General features: G+C 36.0%; 1 protein-coding gene across 5 annotated transcripts in view; it reads right to left on the reverse strand.

The window, feature by feature from the left end:
- Window positions 1-17981, reverse strand: part of TAF4B (TATA-box binding protein associated factor 4b) — a 99145-nt gene that overhangs the window by 53767 nt on the left and 27397 nt on the right. For all 5 annotated transcript variants that reach the window (XM_072949076.1, XM_072949079.1, XM_072949077.1 and 2 more), the window contains 6 exons: window positions 13632-13793; window positions 13404-13526; window positions 10309-10398; window positions 6972-7589; window positions 3756-3891; window positions 2930-3032 (listed from right to left, as the gene is read on the reverse strand). In XM_072949076.1, the coding sequence (XP_072805177.1) occupies window positions 2930-3032; window positions 3756-3891; window positions 6972-7589; window positions 10309-10398; window positions 13404-13526; window positions 13632-13793 (1232 nt within the window). The remainder of the gene's footprint in view (window positions 1-2929; window positions 3033-3755; window positions 3892-6971; window positions 7590-10308; window positions 10399-13403; window positions 13527-13631; window positions 13794-17981) is intronic.

The following is a 17981-nucleotide window of genomic DNA, read 5'->3' on the forward strand; positions in this document are numbered from 1 at the left end:
TACAGCAAAATACAAAACGGTAACACTTCAGGAATATTAACATCTAAACTATTTTTTTAAATCAGTACAATTCATAATAGATGTAGAATTTTTTTTAAATGAACGACCGATTAGATGCAGAAAAGTGCACGACAAAATCACTCCATTTAAAAATGGGCAAAATATCTGAACAGGTATTTCACAAAAGGAGTTACACAAATGGCCAATAAGGGCATAAAAATATACTCAGCATCATTAGTCACTAAGGAAACACAAATTAAAACCACAATAAAATACTGGTGACTCTCGATCAATGCAGGTTTGAACTGTGTGGGTCCACATGTACAGATTTTTTCCAACAAATATATACAGTAGCCGATGATCTGGAGCTGGCTGAATCTGAGGATGCAGAACCATGGATATACTGGGCAGACTGGAACCTAAGCATCTGTGGTAGGTACTGGAACCAACCCTACCTTGGATACATATACCAAGTAAAATGGCTAAAACTTTTAACAACCGCAGTTTATCAATTGTTAGCAGCAGTGTGGAACAACTGGAACAAACTCTCATACTTTTCAGTAGGACTGTAAATGGTACAACCACATAGCAAAACAGTGTGACATCTTCTTACAAAGTTAAACACATATCTATTAAATGATTCAGCAATACTTAGGTAAAAACGGGGAAAGTATATGTCCATGCAAAGACCTGGAGACGGGTGTTCCTAGCAGCTTTATTCATAATAGACAAAACCTAGAAACAACCCACATGTTTACCAATCGATAAAAAGATAAACAATTCAGTGCAAACAAATGCAGTATATTCATACAGTGGAATACGATTCACAATGAAAAGGCACAGACTGCTAATACATGCAACAACCTAATGTAAATCAAACACATTATGCTGAATAAAGGAAATCAGGCATAAGAATACAAATTACATGATCCTATTGATTTAAAAACCCTAGGAAAGACAAATCTACAGTAAGAAGTCAGTCAATGGTTGCCTAAGATATAACGAGGGGACCGGCTGGGAAGTTCACAAAGGAAGCTTTTGGGATGTTAAAATATTCTATGTATCTTGACTTAGGTACTTGGTATATGGATTTAGGCTTTTATCAAAAATTGGTACATTGGAAGGTAATGATGACTGCCAAGATTAATCTTCCAACATTCACCGTGCCCCAAATACAGAACAAAAACCACAGCCTCAGCACAACTTGAAGACAAAAAATACCCAAACCTCAAAACAAGAATAAATGAAAAAGGAAAACAACAATTCCCAGTACACACTCTCTTGTCCTCTGGGGACCAATTCCCCACCCACTCACCCCTACCTCATTTGACACAAGGCTTTGGGCAAAAGCAGACTGAGAAAAGCTGCAGAAGAGAGACCAGAGAATTAGTGGCAGGCACAAGGATGAAATCTATCACTGGCAGGAAGACTAAGTACATCCCAAGTCAAAAAATATTAAATGTGTGTCCTAGTAGATCAAAACATGGGCTGCTTTCAATTAAACTTCATCCAAACAAGAGATGACTGAGAAAACTTCAGAGAACAGACCAAAGGTAAGCATTTTAATACAAAAGTAGACCTACCACTGAAATGTAGACAGAGATGAGGAAGGAAGACTTATGTATAAATATTTATATATTGTGACAAATAATGCAACTATAATTTGGAGAAAATAAATAAGAAAACAATATTCACACACTGACTTTTAAGTAAGCAACTGGTGAAAATTAAAGAATATCAATTCAAGAAGGACAAACATAAAACTGTAAAACTTCGAGAACAAAGCACTGGAGAAAAATCTCTGTAACCTTGGGTTACACAAACATTTCTTAGATAAAACATGAGAAGCAGAATCTACAAGAGAAAAAAATTAGTGAACTGAATTTCAACAAAATTTAAAACTTTTGCTCTGTTAAAGACACTGCTAAGAGAATGATGAAAGACACCACAAGGAAAATACTTCCTAATCACTATGTGACAAAGGACTTGGATCTTGAATATATAAAGAATTCTAAACATTCAATCACAAGAAAACAAACAACTCAATAAGGAAATATAGGCAAGATTCGAATATACATGTCAAAGAAGACAGTATATGAATAGCAAATAAGCAAAAGAACAGATACTCAGCATCTTAAGTCATTAGAAAAATGCAAACTAAAATGAGAATAATACTAACCACTACACACTTAGAATAGTAAAAATCAAAAGAAGTTGGAGAGTAACTGGAATTCTTATCATTGCTGGTAGGAATGCAAAATGGTATATAGTCCCTTTGGTAACAGTTTGGCAGTGTCTTAAATAGCAAAACACATACTTACCTAATGATCCAGCAGTAACACTCAGCTATTTACTACAGAGAAATGAAACCTATGTTCACATAAAAATCTGTATGTAAATATTTACTGCAATTTTATATAGAATCATCAAAAACTAGAAAACAATCCAATTTCCATCAATGGGAAAACAGATAAACATTCACACAAGGAATACTGCTCAACACAAAAGAATAATCTTCTAATAATCAAAATGATATGGATAAACCTCAAAAACATGCAGAGTAGATGATGTAATTTTCCATTTACGTAAAGTTCAAGAATAGACAAAAAAGATCTATGGTGATGGACATAAGAATAGTGGCTGCCAGAGGCAAGGGCTGGAAGTAACTGATTTGAAAGGAGCATAAAGATGATGGATACGTTTAGCATCTTGGTCTGAATTACGATTACACAAGTATATGTCAAAATTCATTGAGCTCTACGCTTACAATGAGCGCACTTTACCACTTATAAATTATACTCAATAAAATACTGTTAGCTTTTTAAAAAGGCATCGTTGTATTTATTTTGTATTATTCTGTCATCTCTTGTTTTTCAAAAAATATTAATTTCTTAAACCAGAGCAAATTTTAACTATTTAATTTCTTTACCTGAAGGATGTTGATCCATTCTCTTTTACTTTATTTTTCTGCATAGATGATTGAAGTGATAGAATTTTATTTCCTGGCAGCGTAATTTGCTTTAGAATGGAAGCTATAAAAACAAAAGTAGAGGGAAAAAAGTAGAATTAAAAAAAAGCAATCACACTACATTAGGAAAATTTCAGGACAATTGCTCTTAAGCATATAGAATAATCAAAGAAAATTTTAAGCTGCCCTAGACTATGTTTAAATTCAAACAGGACAATGAATTTATTCCCTACACAAAATATCATACAATCAAGACCTCTCCGTATCTTTTTATATGGTCCTTAAATTGTCTATAGAATTACCAGCGTTCTAAAAATATTATGCAGAAAAGGTGAAAGAAACATGTTAATAATACAGCTGTATTATTAAAATTTTTAATTTTTTATTTTAATTTAATCTTTTTAAAATTCATACTGGTAGATTTTAAAAATATATAAAACCCCTAACTTTTATTTGTAAGACTGACTTCCAAACGTAAAGAAAGCACATTTTAAAAAAAAATGAAGCAATAATAAATTTTTTAAGTTAAAAAAGTATTTTATTTACTAGTAGATTATTTTATCCAGTTACAAAATACCATGAGTAGTGCTTCTTCAATCTTAAAAACATATACCCTTAAAAAGTAGCTATGTAAGTACAAGGAATGTAATAAAGTTATCTTTCAGTCTTCTCTCATAGGTCTCAACTTAAAAGAAACCTCTCTTAATGTAAGAGTGAAAAAGAAAAGTACAGAATCCCATTATGTTCCCAACCCTGAGTGATGGAGCAGGGATGGGCCAGACTCTACCTTGAGGAAACTGACTGGTAGGTACTGCAGGGCTCACTATCACCTTCTTCTGTCCAGATTTCTGAATGGTCAACGCTGAGGAATGGGAAAGTGTGGTCACTTGTTTCGCAAGGCCTCCTGAAGGCTGCTGGACTACCTGAAACAATGAGAACTATCAATACAGTATTCAACTAAACTTGCTTTAGGAAAGAGCAAGCTTTCAATTGAAACAATACAACAAACATTTGTGCTCACCTAACTAAATATACCTTTATCTTAGCATCACAAGAAAGCCTACTTAAAATTTAAGTTTGTAGCAAAATTATCTTATTCAAAAGTGAAAAACATGACCATTTCACACCATAATTTTTAGAGCGGAATTCAAATTTATACACTGCTTTATTTAAATCTCCAAAAAGACCCTATTTTCATCTTTTAACTTACCATGGAAAATTTCAAACATTTATACAAAAGCAGAAGGAACAATAAAATGAAACCACCAAACCAAACTTCAACAATGATTAATTCTTGACCAATTTTACTTCATCTCTATTCCCTTCCCACTTTCCCCTACCCTCAATTATTTTAAAACAAATCTCAGATATATCTTTTTATCCATAACTATTTCAAAATATACCTCTAAAAGATAAAAACTTCCAATGGGCTGTTTTTTAAAAGTGAAAAATAACAATGCTAAAGGCATTCTCCAAGATAACAGTTCAAGAAATACAGAGGATGAGGGTTGGGGATAAAGGAAGAGAAAGTTGTAGCAGTGCCTTATTTTCAGCTTCAAACAAGAAGAAAAAACAGAATAGCAGAGTTTCATTTTCCACTTCAAAGAAAAACAGTCACCATGTATTTGAGTCATCTATTGATAGTGAACTATTTATAAGTCCTCAAACTCATATGTGGCTAATGATAAATGATCTAGGAGACAGACTTCTGAATAGAATTCTGGGCATATAATTTATTCTATACTCTGATTTTTCGAAAATAAAATTTTAAGTCAAGTACATATTATTAAACAAAAGTAACCCACAAGAAACCCAAAATGTCCCAGTAAATAATCGTGTAGGAACTAATGCCCCTAGAGAAGAAATACAAGATGGAACAAGTCAACTGCCATCATTCTATGAGAATAGACTCTTGAAAGAGAGAAAGAACTGTTGAAAACAATGATGTATTTCAGTAAGTCACAACCATACTTATGTAAAGCCACAGGGATCAGATTTAAATTCTACAAAATAACATATATTTAGAGCCCCATTTATGCATTCAGACTGAAACGCCACAGAAAACAGAAACACTCCTAACAGTTCTGGCTCATCTCCCTACTCACATTTTCTTCCTTGGTATCTTTTATTTGATAAATTCTTTTCAGTATTTTAATTATAAAAGATAATAATAAAATGCTATTAGAAATTTATTTATGAGTTAGTCTTCACACTCAAAAATACTAAGAAAATTTTTTTAATTAATAATAAATTACAGCCTAGAGGTTGGTCCCTGAGGTGGATGAAGGCTCCATGCCTCCCAGGGACCAGCCAGGAGGGTTGGGGGGGGGGAGGCCAAGACACGACAGCAGCAGTGTGTTGGCCTTGGCAGAGAACAAGGCAGGGAAGGTGAGTGAGCCTTGGTGCCTGCAAGCGGGCTCCTGGACCAGGGATGTGTGCCACATGGCCTGTAGATCAACTGTTAATCGATTTAACATTCTTGGATCCCCATCATTCCTCACCCTTATGACTAAAACACTTAGTAGCTTATGTGCAGCATATTCCTGCATACTTGCTGAATAAAATAAAATACCACAAGTGAGAAAGTATAAAAGAATTCATTACTGTTCTTTCAAAGAAAGTACCATTTTAAACCACAGTATTAGGCATTTTATGGAGACTGAAATTAGAGAGCTGGAAATTGGCCCAACGATGATATATCTGCTCCTATTTGGCAAGCAAAACAAAGAGCTATTATATATTTTTTAAAACATGTCCTTTATTGCCTTTCCCTCCAAAAAACCACTAGAAAGGAAGAATAGTAAATAGTACATACCTTAGCTTTTTCTCTTGACAAATCAAGTTCTCATGTTTTACTTGGATGTTAACAAAATTTGATGTTCTAGTAGTTTATAGAAACTAAAGGTCTAAAGAGCTACCCAATATTCTTCAGGTGGTAACTTTTTTTTTAAACACTAATTAAGATTTTTTACATTAACTATAATCTGGGCTATGTTACATGGAACTGTTCTTAAATTCCATAAGGAAAGGAAGCAAAGGAACACAAATATGGATTAAACAAGCAGATGAGAACACCCTTCACACTTTGCTTTCTCTACATTTCAGCCCCACCAACTCATCTGTTCATAAATACTTACAATCGACAACACAGCCTTTAACATGAAGGTTTACCAAAGAGAACAAGGGCAATCACCCAAAATCAAGAGAACAGTTAGCTCTGTGATAGTGTGAGGTAGGGGAGAACTTGACTAAAATACGATTTTTAATTCACCACAGGTTAACAATACTTTCACAGTCTTCTGATAAAACCCGTCTTGAGTAAAGTAGATCTTAACATTAACTGATAAACAGCTAAGATTTCTTTCACTCAAGAACCTCTCAACATACTGAGTTTAGGAAAAAATACTTCTTACTCACCTACTCCCCTCACTGTATTCCTCCCCCTTCAGCACATTTTGAAAAGAAACGTTACCATAATATCACCTTTGTAACAACCCTACCAAAAATATTTAACTTGAATATAATCTTGAAGAAACAATCAGACAAAACTAAATAAAGAACATTCTGCAAAACAACAAGCCCAGGCAGTTGAAATATTACAGCTAAGTGTAGCATGCAATTCTTTACTAGGAATAACGTCAGGGAAAAAAAAAGTAGCTATAAAGGACATTGTTGGGACAATTGGGGAAATACTGTGTTAATATTACCTTTCCATGTGTGACAAAAAGTACAGTTTAATTATGTTAAAAAGATATACACAGTACTTAGCGGTGCAAAGTCATGATTTCTACAACCAACTCTCAAATGGTTTGGAAAACAATTATGTGTGTGTTTGTCTATGTGAATGGAGAGGGGAGAGACAAAGCAAACATGGGAAAACGTTAATGACCGGTCAACCTTGGTCAGGGGTACACAGAGGCCTCATTTTACCAGTCTTGCCAGTTTTCAGAATGTCTGAAATTTTCAAAATAAGAAATTGAAGAAGAAATGAAATGCTACTCACTAGTTGTTTGACTTTAACTGCCTGTGGAACACCAGCTGGTTGTGCAAGGATGGGGCCCGGCTGTGCAAGTTTGATTTGGACTGGAGTGCCAATGACCGGCTTGTCAGGTGTGGTCCCAGCAGAAGTAACAACAGGTTTCACGGACGGAAGACAAATAGCGGCTGCTGAAGTTTCTCCAAAAGTTACCGAGGGAAGGGCCAGGGTCACTGCTGCCCCAGAGACAACCGGCTTTTCAGGCTGAAGTGAGACTGCTGTCACCGTGTTTGGCAGAGACGTCACAAGCGGCTTTGGAGCCTGAAGCACAACAGTTCCAGCTGTTGTTCCTGCTGGCACAGCAGCTGGACCCACAGAGTGCAGTGTCACAACCCCAGTTTTTGCTCCCCCTGGACCAGCAAGTGGATTCAGAGTCTGCACTGACACAGTTCCGGGCGTTGCTGCTTCAGAACCAATGGCGGGCTTTTCAGGCTGGACTGAGGCAACTGCTGTTGTCACTACAGGAGAAGCTGTTACTGTCGTGGTACAAGCAGCAATGACCACCTCTCCAGAAGTCTGCTGAATGCACTGCTGAATAAAGCTCTGGGAGCTAGGCAAGAGTTGTCGTAAGGCAATCACACTTTTCTAGAAAGGGGAGGGAAAAAAACACTCATAACTAAACAAATTAGCTCTAGTAAAACAGAACTACTTTATATTTTGTATTTTTACAATATAAGAAAATACATCAATGTTTCAGTTGAAGAAATCTGTTATCAATTATTTATAACCTGTCAATATCCAGGACATAATCAACTTAAAGCTCAAAAGTGCTTCATTTTTCAATTCAAAATTATGCCTCAGTATTAAACTTATTTTATATTAACTTAGTATCAAGTGTTAATTTGGTGAAATAAAACAGTGTATCCCGCTTATCTGTATTCATCTAAACCCCAAAATAGATCACTCATAACTTCGGTATCTACAAGTTTGTTTATAGACAGCAGATTCCAAAAAAAAAGTGTTTTTTTTTTTAAACAACTTTCAAATTTTGGACAGGAATAGTCTTTACATCAAAATAAAACTAATAAAAACAAGGTCAATTCCCTTAGTTGAGCTAGAATATTTTCTAACTGGACTTTAAGTTGGGGTCTATCTTTGTACCATGCTGAAAAAATAAAGACAGTTTAAACTAAAAGTAGGAGGTTCTGCTGGGATTTTTGTTTTTGAGTAAGAAAAAAACATGGGGGGAGGGGTATAGCTCAAGAAGGAGAGCGCACGCTTAGCATACACGTGTCTTGGGTTCAATCCCCAGTACCTCCTCTAAAAACAAGTAAATGTAACTACCTCCCCGACCAAAAAATAAGTAAATAAATAAATAATCTTTTTAAAAATATGGAAAAGTATGTAGTTAGGAGTTTATGTTTTGGTGAATTCATGAGCTGTTTTGGAAGATTTCCTTGTTTTGACACTTAACTGACTTTACTTAAGAAGCAAATGAGAACTATTGCTACACTTCCTGTCCTTTCCTTTTAGTTACTTCTTTTACTTTTTTTATTAAAAAACACTGAGAAAATTTTTATTTGAAGGTTTTTATTGTATGTATACATACATATAGTGTGTGTGTATATATATATAAATTTTTATTGTGTGTATATATATAAATAGTATCAAAGGAAAGAAACACAAAGTCTCTTACGCTCTCTTTCCAAACTTTAAAAATGGTAGGAAACAAGCTGCTTTGGAAATATATGAACAATTAAAGTGATTTGATTACTTAAATTTAAGCAAGAAATCTAAGATGGGGGGACCTGAGAAAAACACAACTGGAAAGAAGTGTCAAAGCGGTAAGAATTTTAGAGACAACAATAAAAATATGCATGTTAAATTCTCTCTTGATCACCTGGCCAGAGTTAAGCCTAAATGCTGAATCCCTCAATCCGTATGCAATACCCAACCTCCAGAGCTCTCAAGGATGAGAAAAAAATATTCTCAAGAAAAAGGCATAAACTTAATAGTCATTAGGAAACTGATAAAAAGCGCAAATACTTGACGATAATATTTGGTAACCTCAAGTCAGCATTATACAGTCAATAGAGTCAAGCTAAATCCTAGACCTGTGTGTTTAACCAAAAGTTAAGTCAATTTAAATAATTTTCTCATCTCCAAAATGGAAAATACTATACTATCTAGCCCTGATTCTCGAAGACTGATAGGAAAATTAAATACAAACAAGGCAAATTAAAAATAAAGTATCTACCAAGCACAGAACACATAGTAGGTGCTTACTTCCTTCCCTCCTTCCCGCCCAGTGTCTCCAGTTGAGTATAAAATACAGATACACTAAAAAAGAGTGGTCAGTGTCACACAGAGACCGACAGCTCACAGAGCACTGAAAGGGGCCCAAGGAAAAGCTGCCTCTAACTTCCCAGTCAAGAGAGTCACCTGCAAACAGGGCACTAGTCATCTGATTTTTCAGTGCTGTGCTCACCCTTCAACCTTCCCTTCGCCAGACCAAGTCTCCTCTGACTAAAATATTCTCAGTTTCTTTGGTCACATTTCATATCACAGGATTAGCACCCCCCTGGTCGACATGCGCAGTCACGCTCCTAGAGACAACTCTGAATATTTTAATAGCCTTCTGAAAATGGGGTGCTCCACCTCCTTTCCCCACTCTTCGATCATGAGGAAACTAAAAGGAGTCTTCCACTATGAAGTCTCTTTCATCTCCCCTAGACACTTCAGTCAAATGTTTCTAAAGGCAACTCTTCATTCCATTATTTCAAAATACATGGGATGAGTATTTGGTTCACTATAATCCCAGGTTTTAATGACTTCATAAATTTCAATTCAGTTCCTCTTCAGCTTCTAAGTATCCAAAAGTAATACATTTTTTCAGTCTGCCAGATTAAGTTCTTATTATCAAACTTATTGTTCTCCATCAAAATTCTACTTAATTCAATAAATCTCATATTATTATGTGCCTACTAATATGAATTAATTTTTAAAAATAATAGCTTTCTCATTAAATTTGTCACTATGTGGTTTATTATTTCTAAGAGAACATGAGTCATTAGAAAAATAGGGTCTTTGCTTTGTTCTAAAGTCAAGAATCTGAGGATACAAGCACTAAATAATATAATCATTAAGTTATGTTCATGAATGAGATGTTACTTCTATTTTCCCAATGTGTCCCAATCTAAAGAATATGAACTATAAACATGCTGTACAGATTACAACAGCTCTGAGAGGCTTCTCCTGCACTGTTAGTATCTTCACATTAAATTGCTATCCTACTGAAATATTCAGATTTTAAATTACTTTAATCTAATCCAAACAATTTCTTCAAAGTAACATATAACTCTACCTTGAGAAAAGGAACAAGGTGAGGCTGAGGTGAAGACTTGAGTTCAACATACAGTTGTCTAGTAAATTCTTCTGCTTCAATTTTTGCATCCTGAGGAAAGGAGGAAAAAAAATACTTTTAGGTCTACAAATATTTTAAGAGAAAAAATGTTTAATTCATGATTGTAGATATAGCAAGCTTTAAGCAGTGATAAATTCAAAGTCCATCATTAAATGGGGCCATTTTTATTCATGTCCCCTATGAAATGAATGAATATACAGGGTTTTTTTTTTAATTCAGACAGAATACAATGAAGAGATAATTTTTTTTTTTTTAAGATCCCATTAAGCACAGTGAGAGAAGGGCTGACTGGCTGAATAAGGGGACAGTACTATAGTCTGTAGCAAAATTAAGAAGTGAAGACACTGGAGTCCCACATTTCTTAGGTAGGGAACTGGAAGTCATTTGTTCTGGGGGTCTTGGAGGTTTTTTTGTTTTCTGCTTTTTCAATTTTTAAATTATTTTAACTGAGGTTAGACTGTATTTTTAGAATGCTACTACAAGGCCACTATAATAGATATGCTATTGTTTTAAAGGACTTAGGAACCGTTCCATACTGTTTTGGATTCTAAGCATTTCAGGGGTCTATGAGATCTACATTATTCCCACTAATCGTTTCTCAGTCTTTTTCACTGTGCTGAGATCTGCACTGATAGTACAAAAGCAACAGTGGGTAAAACTGCTGGCAAGAAAGGCAATGGCAACAAACTGAAATAGTTGTCAGCGTACTCTCCACTGCTATGCGTGTGTGGTAAAAGAATGAAAACTAGAGCCAGTTCCACTTTAAACTGTCCTTGACAAAGCAATAAAATTCAATTTTACTAAATTTCAACCTTTCAGGAGACATCTTTTTAATATTTTGTGTAATGTAATGGGAACCATACATAGAATGCACCAATGTAAGATGCTCAAGGAAAAAAGCACTTTGTGATTTTGTTGCTAGCTGAACTAGCTGCTTTTCTGTTTCATTTACTGGAAAGAATGTCAAACCAGCTGTGGTCATTAACACTGGGGTATTCTGATAGACTCTCAAAAAACAAATCAAGCCTGCCACTATAAAGATAACAACTGACAGTATCTGTTGCTAATGATAAAAATTAAAACTCTTAAGCCAAAATCAGAATTTTGGAAAATTTGTAACCACAATCCTGAGCTTGACAGCTTCCCTGTACTGAAAAAATTTTCTGATGAGCTCGTTGGTGAGATTACAAGTGTGATTTTTTGATATCTTAAATAACAAATCTGTCAACATTTGGAAGACCTATACAACTCAGTGAGCCAATATTTTCCAGATGATCAAATTTGAGCTGTTACAAAAGTCATACATGGGTAAATAACTCATTCAGGGTAAAAGATAAACCAGGGGACTCTAAAGAATATCCATAATGATCTGGAGAAAAGCTCTTAAAATACTTTTCCAACTACCTCTTCATGAGGCCAAATATTCTCCAAATATTCTGACCAAATAACACATCACAGGACAGATTAAACGCAGCAGATATGAGAATCCAGCTGTCTTCCATTAAGTCAGATACTAAAGAATTTGCAAAAATGTAAAGAAATGGCCGCTCTTTTCACTCAATTTTGTTTTGGAAACTAGAATTTTCATTTAAATGTTATTGTATGTTAACTTGCAATGGGTTTATTGTTATTTTTAAATAAGTTAGTAAATTTTAAAAAAATAACTGACAATTGCTATTTGCTGTTTTAAGCTGCATAGATCTCAAGCTGGAAAAGATATTTGATTAATTCCTGACTGCTCCTAGCTGTCCACAAAATTCACAAAAATCTTTTGTACTTAAAAATTTTTTAACATTTTACTGAATGTGTGTTCCTTTCCATCCATCACACCTCTCCATCTCAGAGAAATAAGCCACCAGATCCCCTTTCAAAACTAGCATATCTTGAAAATGGAAAACCAAAAGCCCAATGTTTACTTTTAACAAAAGGTGCTCAAACTAAATTAAAAATTTGTTTATGACTTATTTTAAATATCTAAAATAGTTTCCCCAAATGGAAAACTAACCATTTCAAATGTGCTCTATCTCTAACAAATCAGGTAGCATTAAAAAAAAAAGTAAATAAGACATTTTAATATTTATAAACTACATTTGTTCTCCTGTACAATATTTGAAATATACACATTTTTCTGCTGGAAAAATGTGACCATTTTTATATGGAAACTACACACACAAAAAATTCTCATATGGTCAGAGAAATGTATAGATTTCAATAACTAAAAAAATTCAAAATTATACTTGTCTGTTGTATTTTCAGCATATTTCTTAAGCAAATAATATGTAATATTTTCTAATTTCTACCTTCATCTGCTTTAAAGTATCAAAGCATTTTACCTGAAAGAGGATATAAGAAACCAAGAGCGTGTAATTTGGCATATAAAAGATACTCATATAAACTTCAATAATCATTACATTTATTCTTCTCATCTTATAAAGAAGGAAACTGAGACATAGAAGGTTACCTCACTTCCACAGGTCCCAAAATTTGCTGTTAGGACATACAGAACTGAATTTCCTTATTTGTTGACAGTCCGGCTTTCCGACATTTCCAATTCTAACAATAAAGTTTTATTTGCCCAAATGGTCAACCTTCTCTCCAAAGCCCTTTTTAGTCTAAGGGAAGCAGGACTAGCAAACAAAGTGATGCAGTCGGCCCTTCGCACCCGCACGTTTCGCACCCGCATATTCAACCAACCACGGATCGGTTTACTACTATGCTTAACAATCCGTGGTTGGTTGAATCCACAGCTGCGGAACCAACAGATACCAAGGGCTCTGAAACTTGAGCATCCACGGGTTTTGGTACACAGGGCAAATTCTGGAACCAACCTTCATGGATACTGAGGGACAACTGCATAGAATAGATTTACAATCATTACAAAGATTTATAATCATTACAAAGCTTTTAAGAAGCAAAAGCAAAGTTTATCCAAAAATCCATGTAAGATAAACCTCACTTTAAAATATTTGTTTCCCATTTAAAACATGTTTTATGGACACTTACAGAGCTTGCAAGATTTTACAGTACCAACTTACCAAAAGTTGTTCCACCAACTTCTTCACGTTCTGCCCCATTTCCGGGGACTGCGATCCACTACATGCTAGTTTTATTAACATTGCCAGAAAGTTCTTACATTTCTTCACATTTTCTAGCATCGTCTAAATATAGAAATAGAAACAAACACTTACACACGTTAGCTAGAAAATAAAATCAATAAAATTTGTAAAGAGCTGTATTTAGGTAAAGTGCAAGTGAGAGCTTACCGGAGAAAGGTTAGTCTGAGCAGCAGCTGAGTTCTCTGCTTTGGGATGGGGCTCATTTGAGGGGATGGATGGTGCTCCCAAACTTGAAGGCTTCAAGGTAGTTACAGTATTCAAGGGCTTTACAGGCGTAACTGTGACAACGTTGGTTGGCACAGCCACAGACTGAAAGTAAAAGCAGTAGAAGCTGAGTTACGTATTACTACGCTATGTGTCACGGTGGGCGCCTCATTTCACACCCAGTCTCTAAGTGGATCTTGACATCCTTGCTTTTATGTTATGCTCTACTAGTCTAATCAATGTAAACCATTGTCCCAGCTCTGGATTCTAGCAGCTCTGAGTTTCATTCTCATCTAGCTGTCTGCTTTTCACTGACAGCTGAGCGCTGACCTCAGGCAAGTTACTTATTATTGCGAACTCTCTGATTCCTTCCTGTAAAAAAGGACAGCAAAGGTACCTACTATCCTGGGAATGTTTTTGAAAAATAGTGCTAAGCACACAGCCCTCAAATAATATTGAGGATTTGAAATAGTAAGTCTTTATATGAAAATACAGAATTTCCTAATCTGTAATATTCTGCTTTTTATTAAGTATAAAGCTGAGAGATCTACTGATCATCTTGTATTCAGATAAGCTGCTTTTATGTAGACTATTAGTAATGGCATAACAAATATTACAAAATGTGGTTATCTTATTTTCACACTGAAAAGAATTTGTCTCTTACATCCTCTACTAAATGAGGTGTGATTATGGCACCACCTGCAGGATAAACAGTTTAATACAAGAACTCACAGGTTGGGTAGTAATTTAGACAACTATACTGAGATAAAGCAACAACCTGCTTCTAAAGACAAACACTGAAAGTTATAGAAAATGAGTGAAGTTTGGGGGCTGGGGATAGAATAGTATTTACAATTCACACAGAAAACTGAACACTGCACCATCATTTGAATTCAAATGCTTATGTTCTACACACATGCAACACAAAAAGATCAGGTTGCTATTACCTTCAAGAAAATTTCTGCAATAGCCAAGACAAGTGAATTCAAGTAACACCAAAATTTCCCACTTTAAAAAGACTGAAGCATATATTAGACAAGAAACTTTTGAAGGTAAAAATGGGAAAGAAACCAAAAACACTGATTAATGATGAAGATTAAAGCTCATGATGAAATGTTAAGCAAAAACAGTAAAATTAAAAATCATACCTACAGTAGTATAATTTTACTAAATACAAACAGACCTCAAAGACAACAATGAAAATCAAATTTCCTCCCATTTTAACCTTAGTCCTGCTCTTCAAGGACAACAACTATGCAGTTTCCTCTGAATCCTTTTGGAGATTTTTTAATAAACTTGTTTTAGGTTTATGTACAGTAAATACATACTCTTTCTTCGGTAAGTCTATTTCATACTCTGCCTTTAACTCTTTGTACCACTGTATTTAATGAAGTGTAATCTGGAATGTTAGCTGGTGATTATAATTACTTCACGGGACTAGTGGGAGCAGTTCCTCAGGGGAGTATTGTCCCTTTTCCTTCTGAAGCAAAATAAGGCCCAATGAAATGCGAGCTGAGGAAAAGAGTCCGATTTTTTATGAGTAAAGGGAGCATTTAGAGCATTTCTACTTTCTTTGTCAATATTTTATTCTGTCTCCAGTACAAAATGTATCCTTCATAACTCCTTCTAATATAGCCACTACCTGTAGCTACTACCTGTACCAGATACCTGCACCTTCCATGCCAAGGCCACCTCTTAAGAGGCATGGAGATGCACCATCCCGGTCTCACTCTAGGTACGTGATTACACTGCAGTAATAGATGGACTATCTTAAACTCAACCATAAATAACTCTCGATATTCTAGACCAGCCAACAGTACTTTCATGCTTTGCAAGACCTTCAGTGGCCCTACTTAGGCATGTCTAGAGGAAAGGAGAGAAAAGACCTTGGGTATATGTGAAATAAATCTGTGGAAGTCAGTTATACAAAGAGCCAGTGAAATGAATTATGTGCAAATTTAACAGACTAAACTGCATTTCAAGGAGAGTCATCCAAATTCTAGCTCCTTATTTCCAAGAAATGCCTAAAACTGAGATGCTTTACCCCTGAAAATGCATAGATATTATTAATTTCACCGTCTGATAATTTCTACTGCCTTAGCCTATCACTGAAGAGCAACTCAGCTTAAAATATACATCAATCTAAATTAAGAAAAGGTATAAACAACCCACATGGAAATAGCAATGGCAGACATATATAGGGAAAAATAATCCAATGAAAAAAATTAAGCAACACATATGTACCATTTTAGAACAACTATATGTACTAAATCTTTAAAAACTAGATCCAATGAAAAATACTGATATACTCAAAATACTGCTGAAATGATAAAACCCTTTCATAAAATAATTGTACTGTCAATTCTTCAAACTTCTTATTTTCCTGGTGCCTCAACATCCCCATAAATAAGCTGTGAGCACCTCACCCAGGTGACCAGGTGCACCAGTGTGATAAGGCTGGTCCCTGCTACAAGTTCTTTCTGCCCTCCTGACTGTGACCTAATGACACGCAAAACCCCAATGAAATCCCCTCATGCCTTTACTTGTGTATTCCATACAAGCCCTCAATTAAGGCACCTGCCCCCGGGTCCTCATTCTCTCTCAGATTCCCACTGTTTGGTTGGGTCTGCCCTGGGTGCTCCTCCCATATGGCCCCCTGCATGGTGTGCCATGCCCTACCACCTCCCCCACCGCCCAGCTTCTAGGACCTGCGAGTATAATTAGTCTCTTTCACTTTCATACACCTCCCTGTGATGTTCACATCTGACTGATCATCAAAAAATCCCATTTTAAGAAACATTAATTATTTCCTACAACACACAGCAGGTATCCCTAGGCCTAAATCCATACCCTTTGGCCCAGTGAGCTCCTTAGAATAACCCAGGGGTTGTGTGGGGGCGTGGGGCTTAGAATTTGAGACAGTCAGTACAGAGGTCATTAAGACCAGAGTGACAGAGACCTTGGCTCAAGTCCCTGTTTTGCTACATATCAGCAGAAATCATGTAAGTTTCTTAACCTCTCTAAACCCATTTTCATAAATATAAAATGGAGATAATCCTTCCTTATAGAATAGTCACAGGATGAAATGAGATGAGATGGGAAATTTAAAGCACTTAAAAAGTGTCAAACACATTAAGAGTTCAATAAAAGTAGCCATTATTAGGGGGAAAAAACTGTTTAAAATCAGATTCACTGTTCAGGAAAAGAATGGGAGCAATATGGTTAAATAATTTTGGAACACCAAACACCATGTTTGATCTACAGCATGGGATTTCACATAACATGCTCCAAGAAGACGCAATTTCTATACTGCAAAGTAAGTGCAACAGTGGTCCCAGCACCATGGGATCTACTGATTGTATCACACATGGCATGACCCAGAAGCTGTTGGCCTAGTAAAGTACTACAACAGCAGAAGGCACAGGTGAAGTGCAAACTCAGAAGCAATACTCTATGAAGATGGAATTCCATCCTCCATCCTCCAGAGACTCAGTGTACTCACTGAACCAAAAAAAATTCTGTATGGTACTATGTAACAGGACAAATACATGAAGAACCAAGGAATCAAGGAGTAGGATAAATGGATTGACTTACCATCACTCCCCAGGACCCACTGGGGGCTCTGTGCTTCCATTCCTGCCCACTGTGGTACACTTTCACCAAAGAACAAAGCAGAAGTACCTATAAACTAGACACCACGGCTGCTTCCTGGGCACTTCAACTTCCCTGTGCCCAGGGACCAGTAGGAGAGAGAAGAGCCATTATCATGACAGGGGTAACCGACCTGACATCTGGAATAGGTAGTGTTGCTTTTACACAATGGAAGCCAAGAGGAGTATGTGTGGTGAATCCAGGTGATCTACTCAACTGCCTCTTGGTATTTCCTTGACCAATTGTGATAAATGAACAAGTGCAACAACTCTTGCCTCAAAAGAGCATGACAATTTGGACTTCAGATCCATAAGGAATGAAGGTCTAGTCACACTACCAGTTAAGCTGCCAAGATCAGCAGAGTTGGTGGTCGTGTGCAGCAATGGGGACTCTAGTTCATCCTATACCTCCTGCTCATTGTTTCCCCAAGGAAGAAACCCACTGGGATCTAAGAAGAGCTGGTTTCCAACATGTATGAGGAAATAGATCCCAGGGATGCAAGGAGTAGACTGTGATATACCATCACAATGAGAGATTTGTGTATCCTAGCTGTTGGGAATGCTATTAGACTGACAACTGTCACTTCCTTCAGGGTCTGCCTCAGCCACAGAGAATTATCTTGCCCATGAGCACAACTCTCCC

Source organism: Vicugna pacos, chromosome 24 (genome assembly GCF_048564905.1).
Source record: "Vicugna pacos chromosome 24, VicPac4, whole genome shotgun sequence".
Classification (NCBI taxonomy): Eukaryota; Metazoa; Chordata; class Mammalia; order Artiodactyla; family Camelidae; genus Vicugna; species Vicugna pacos.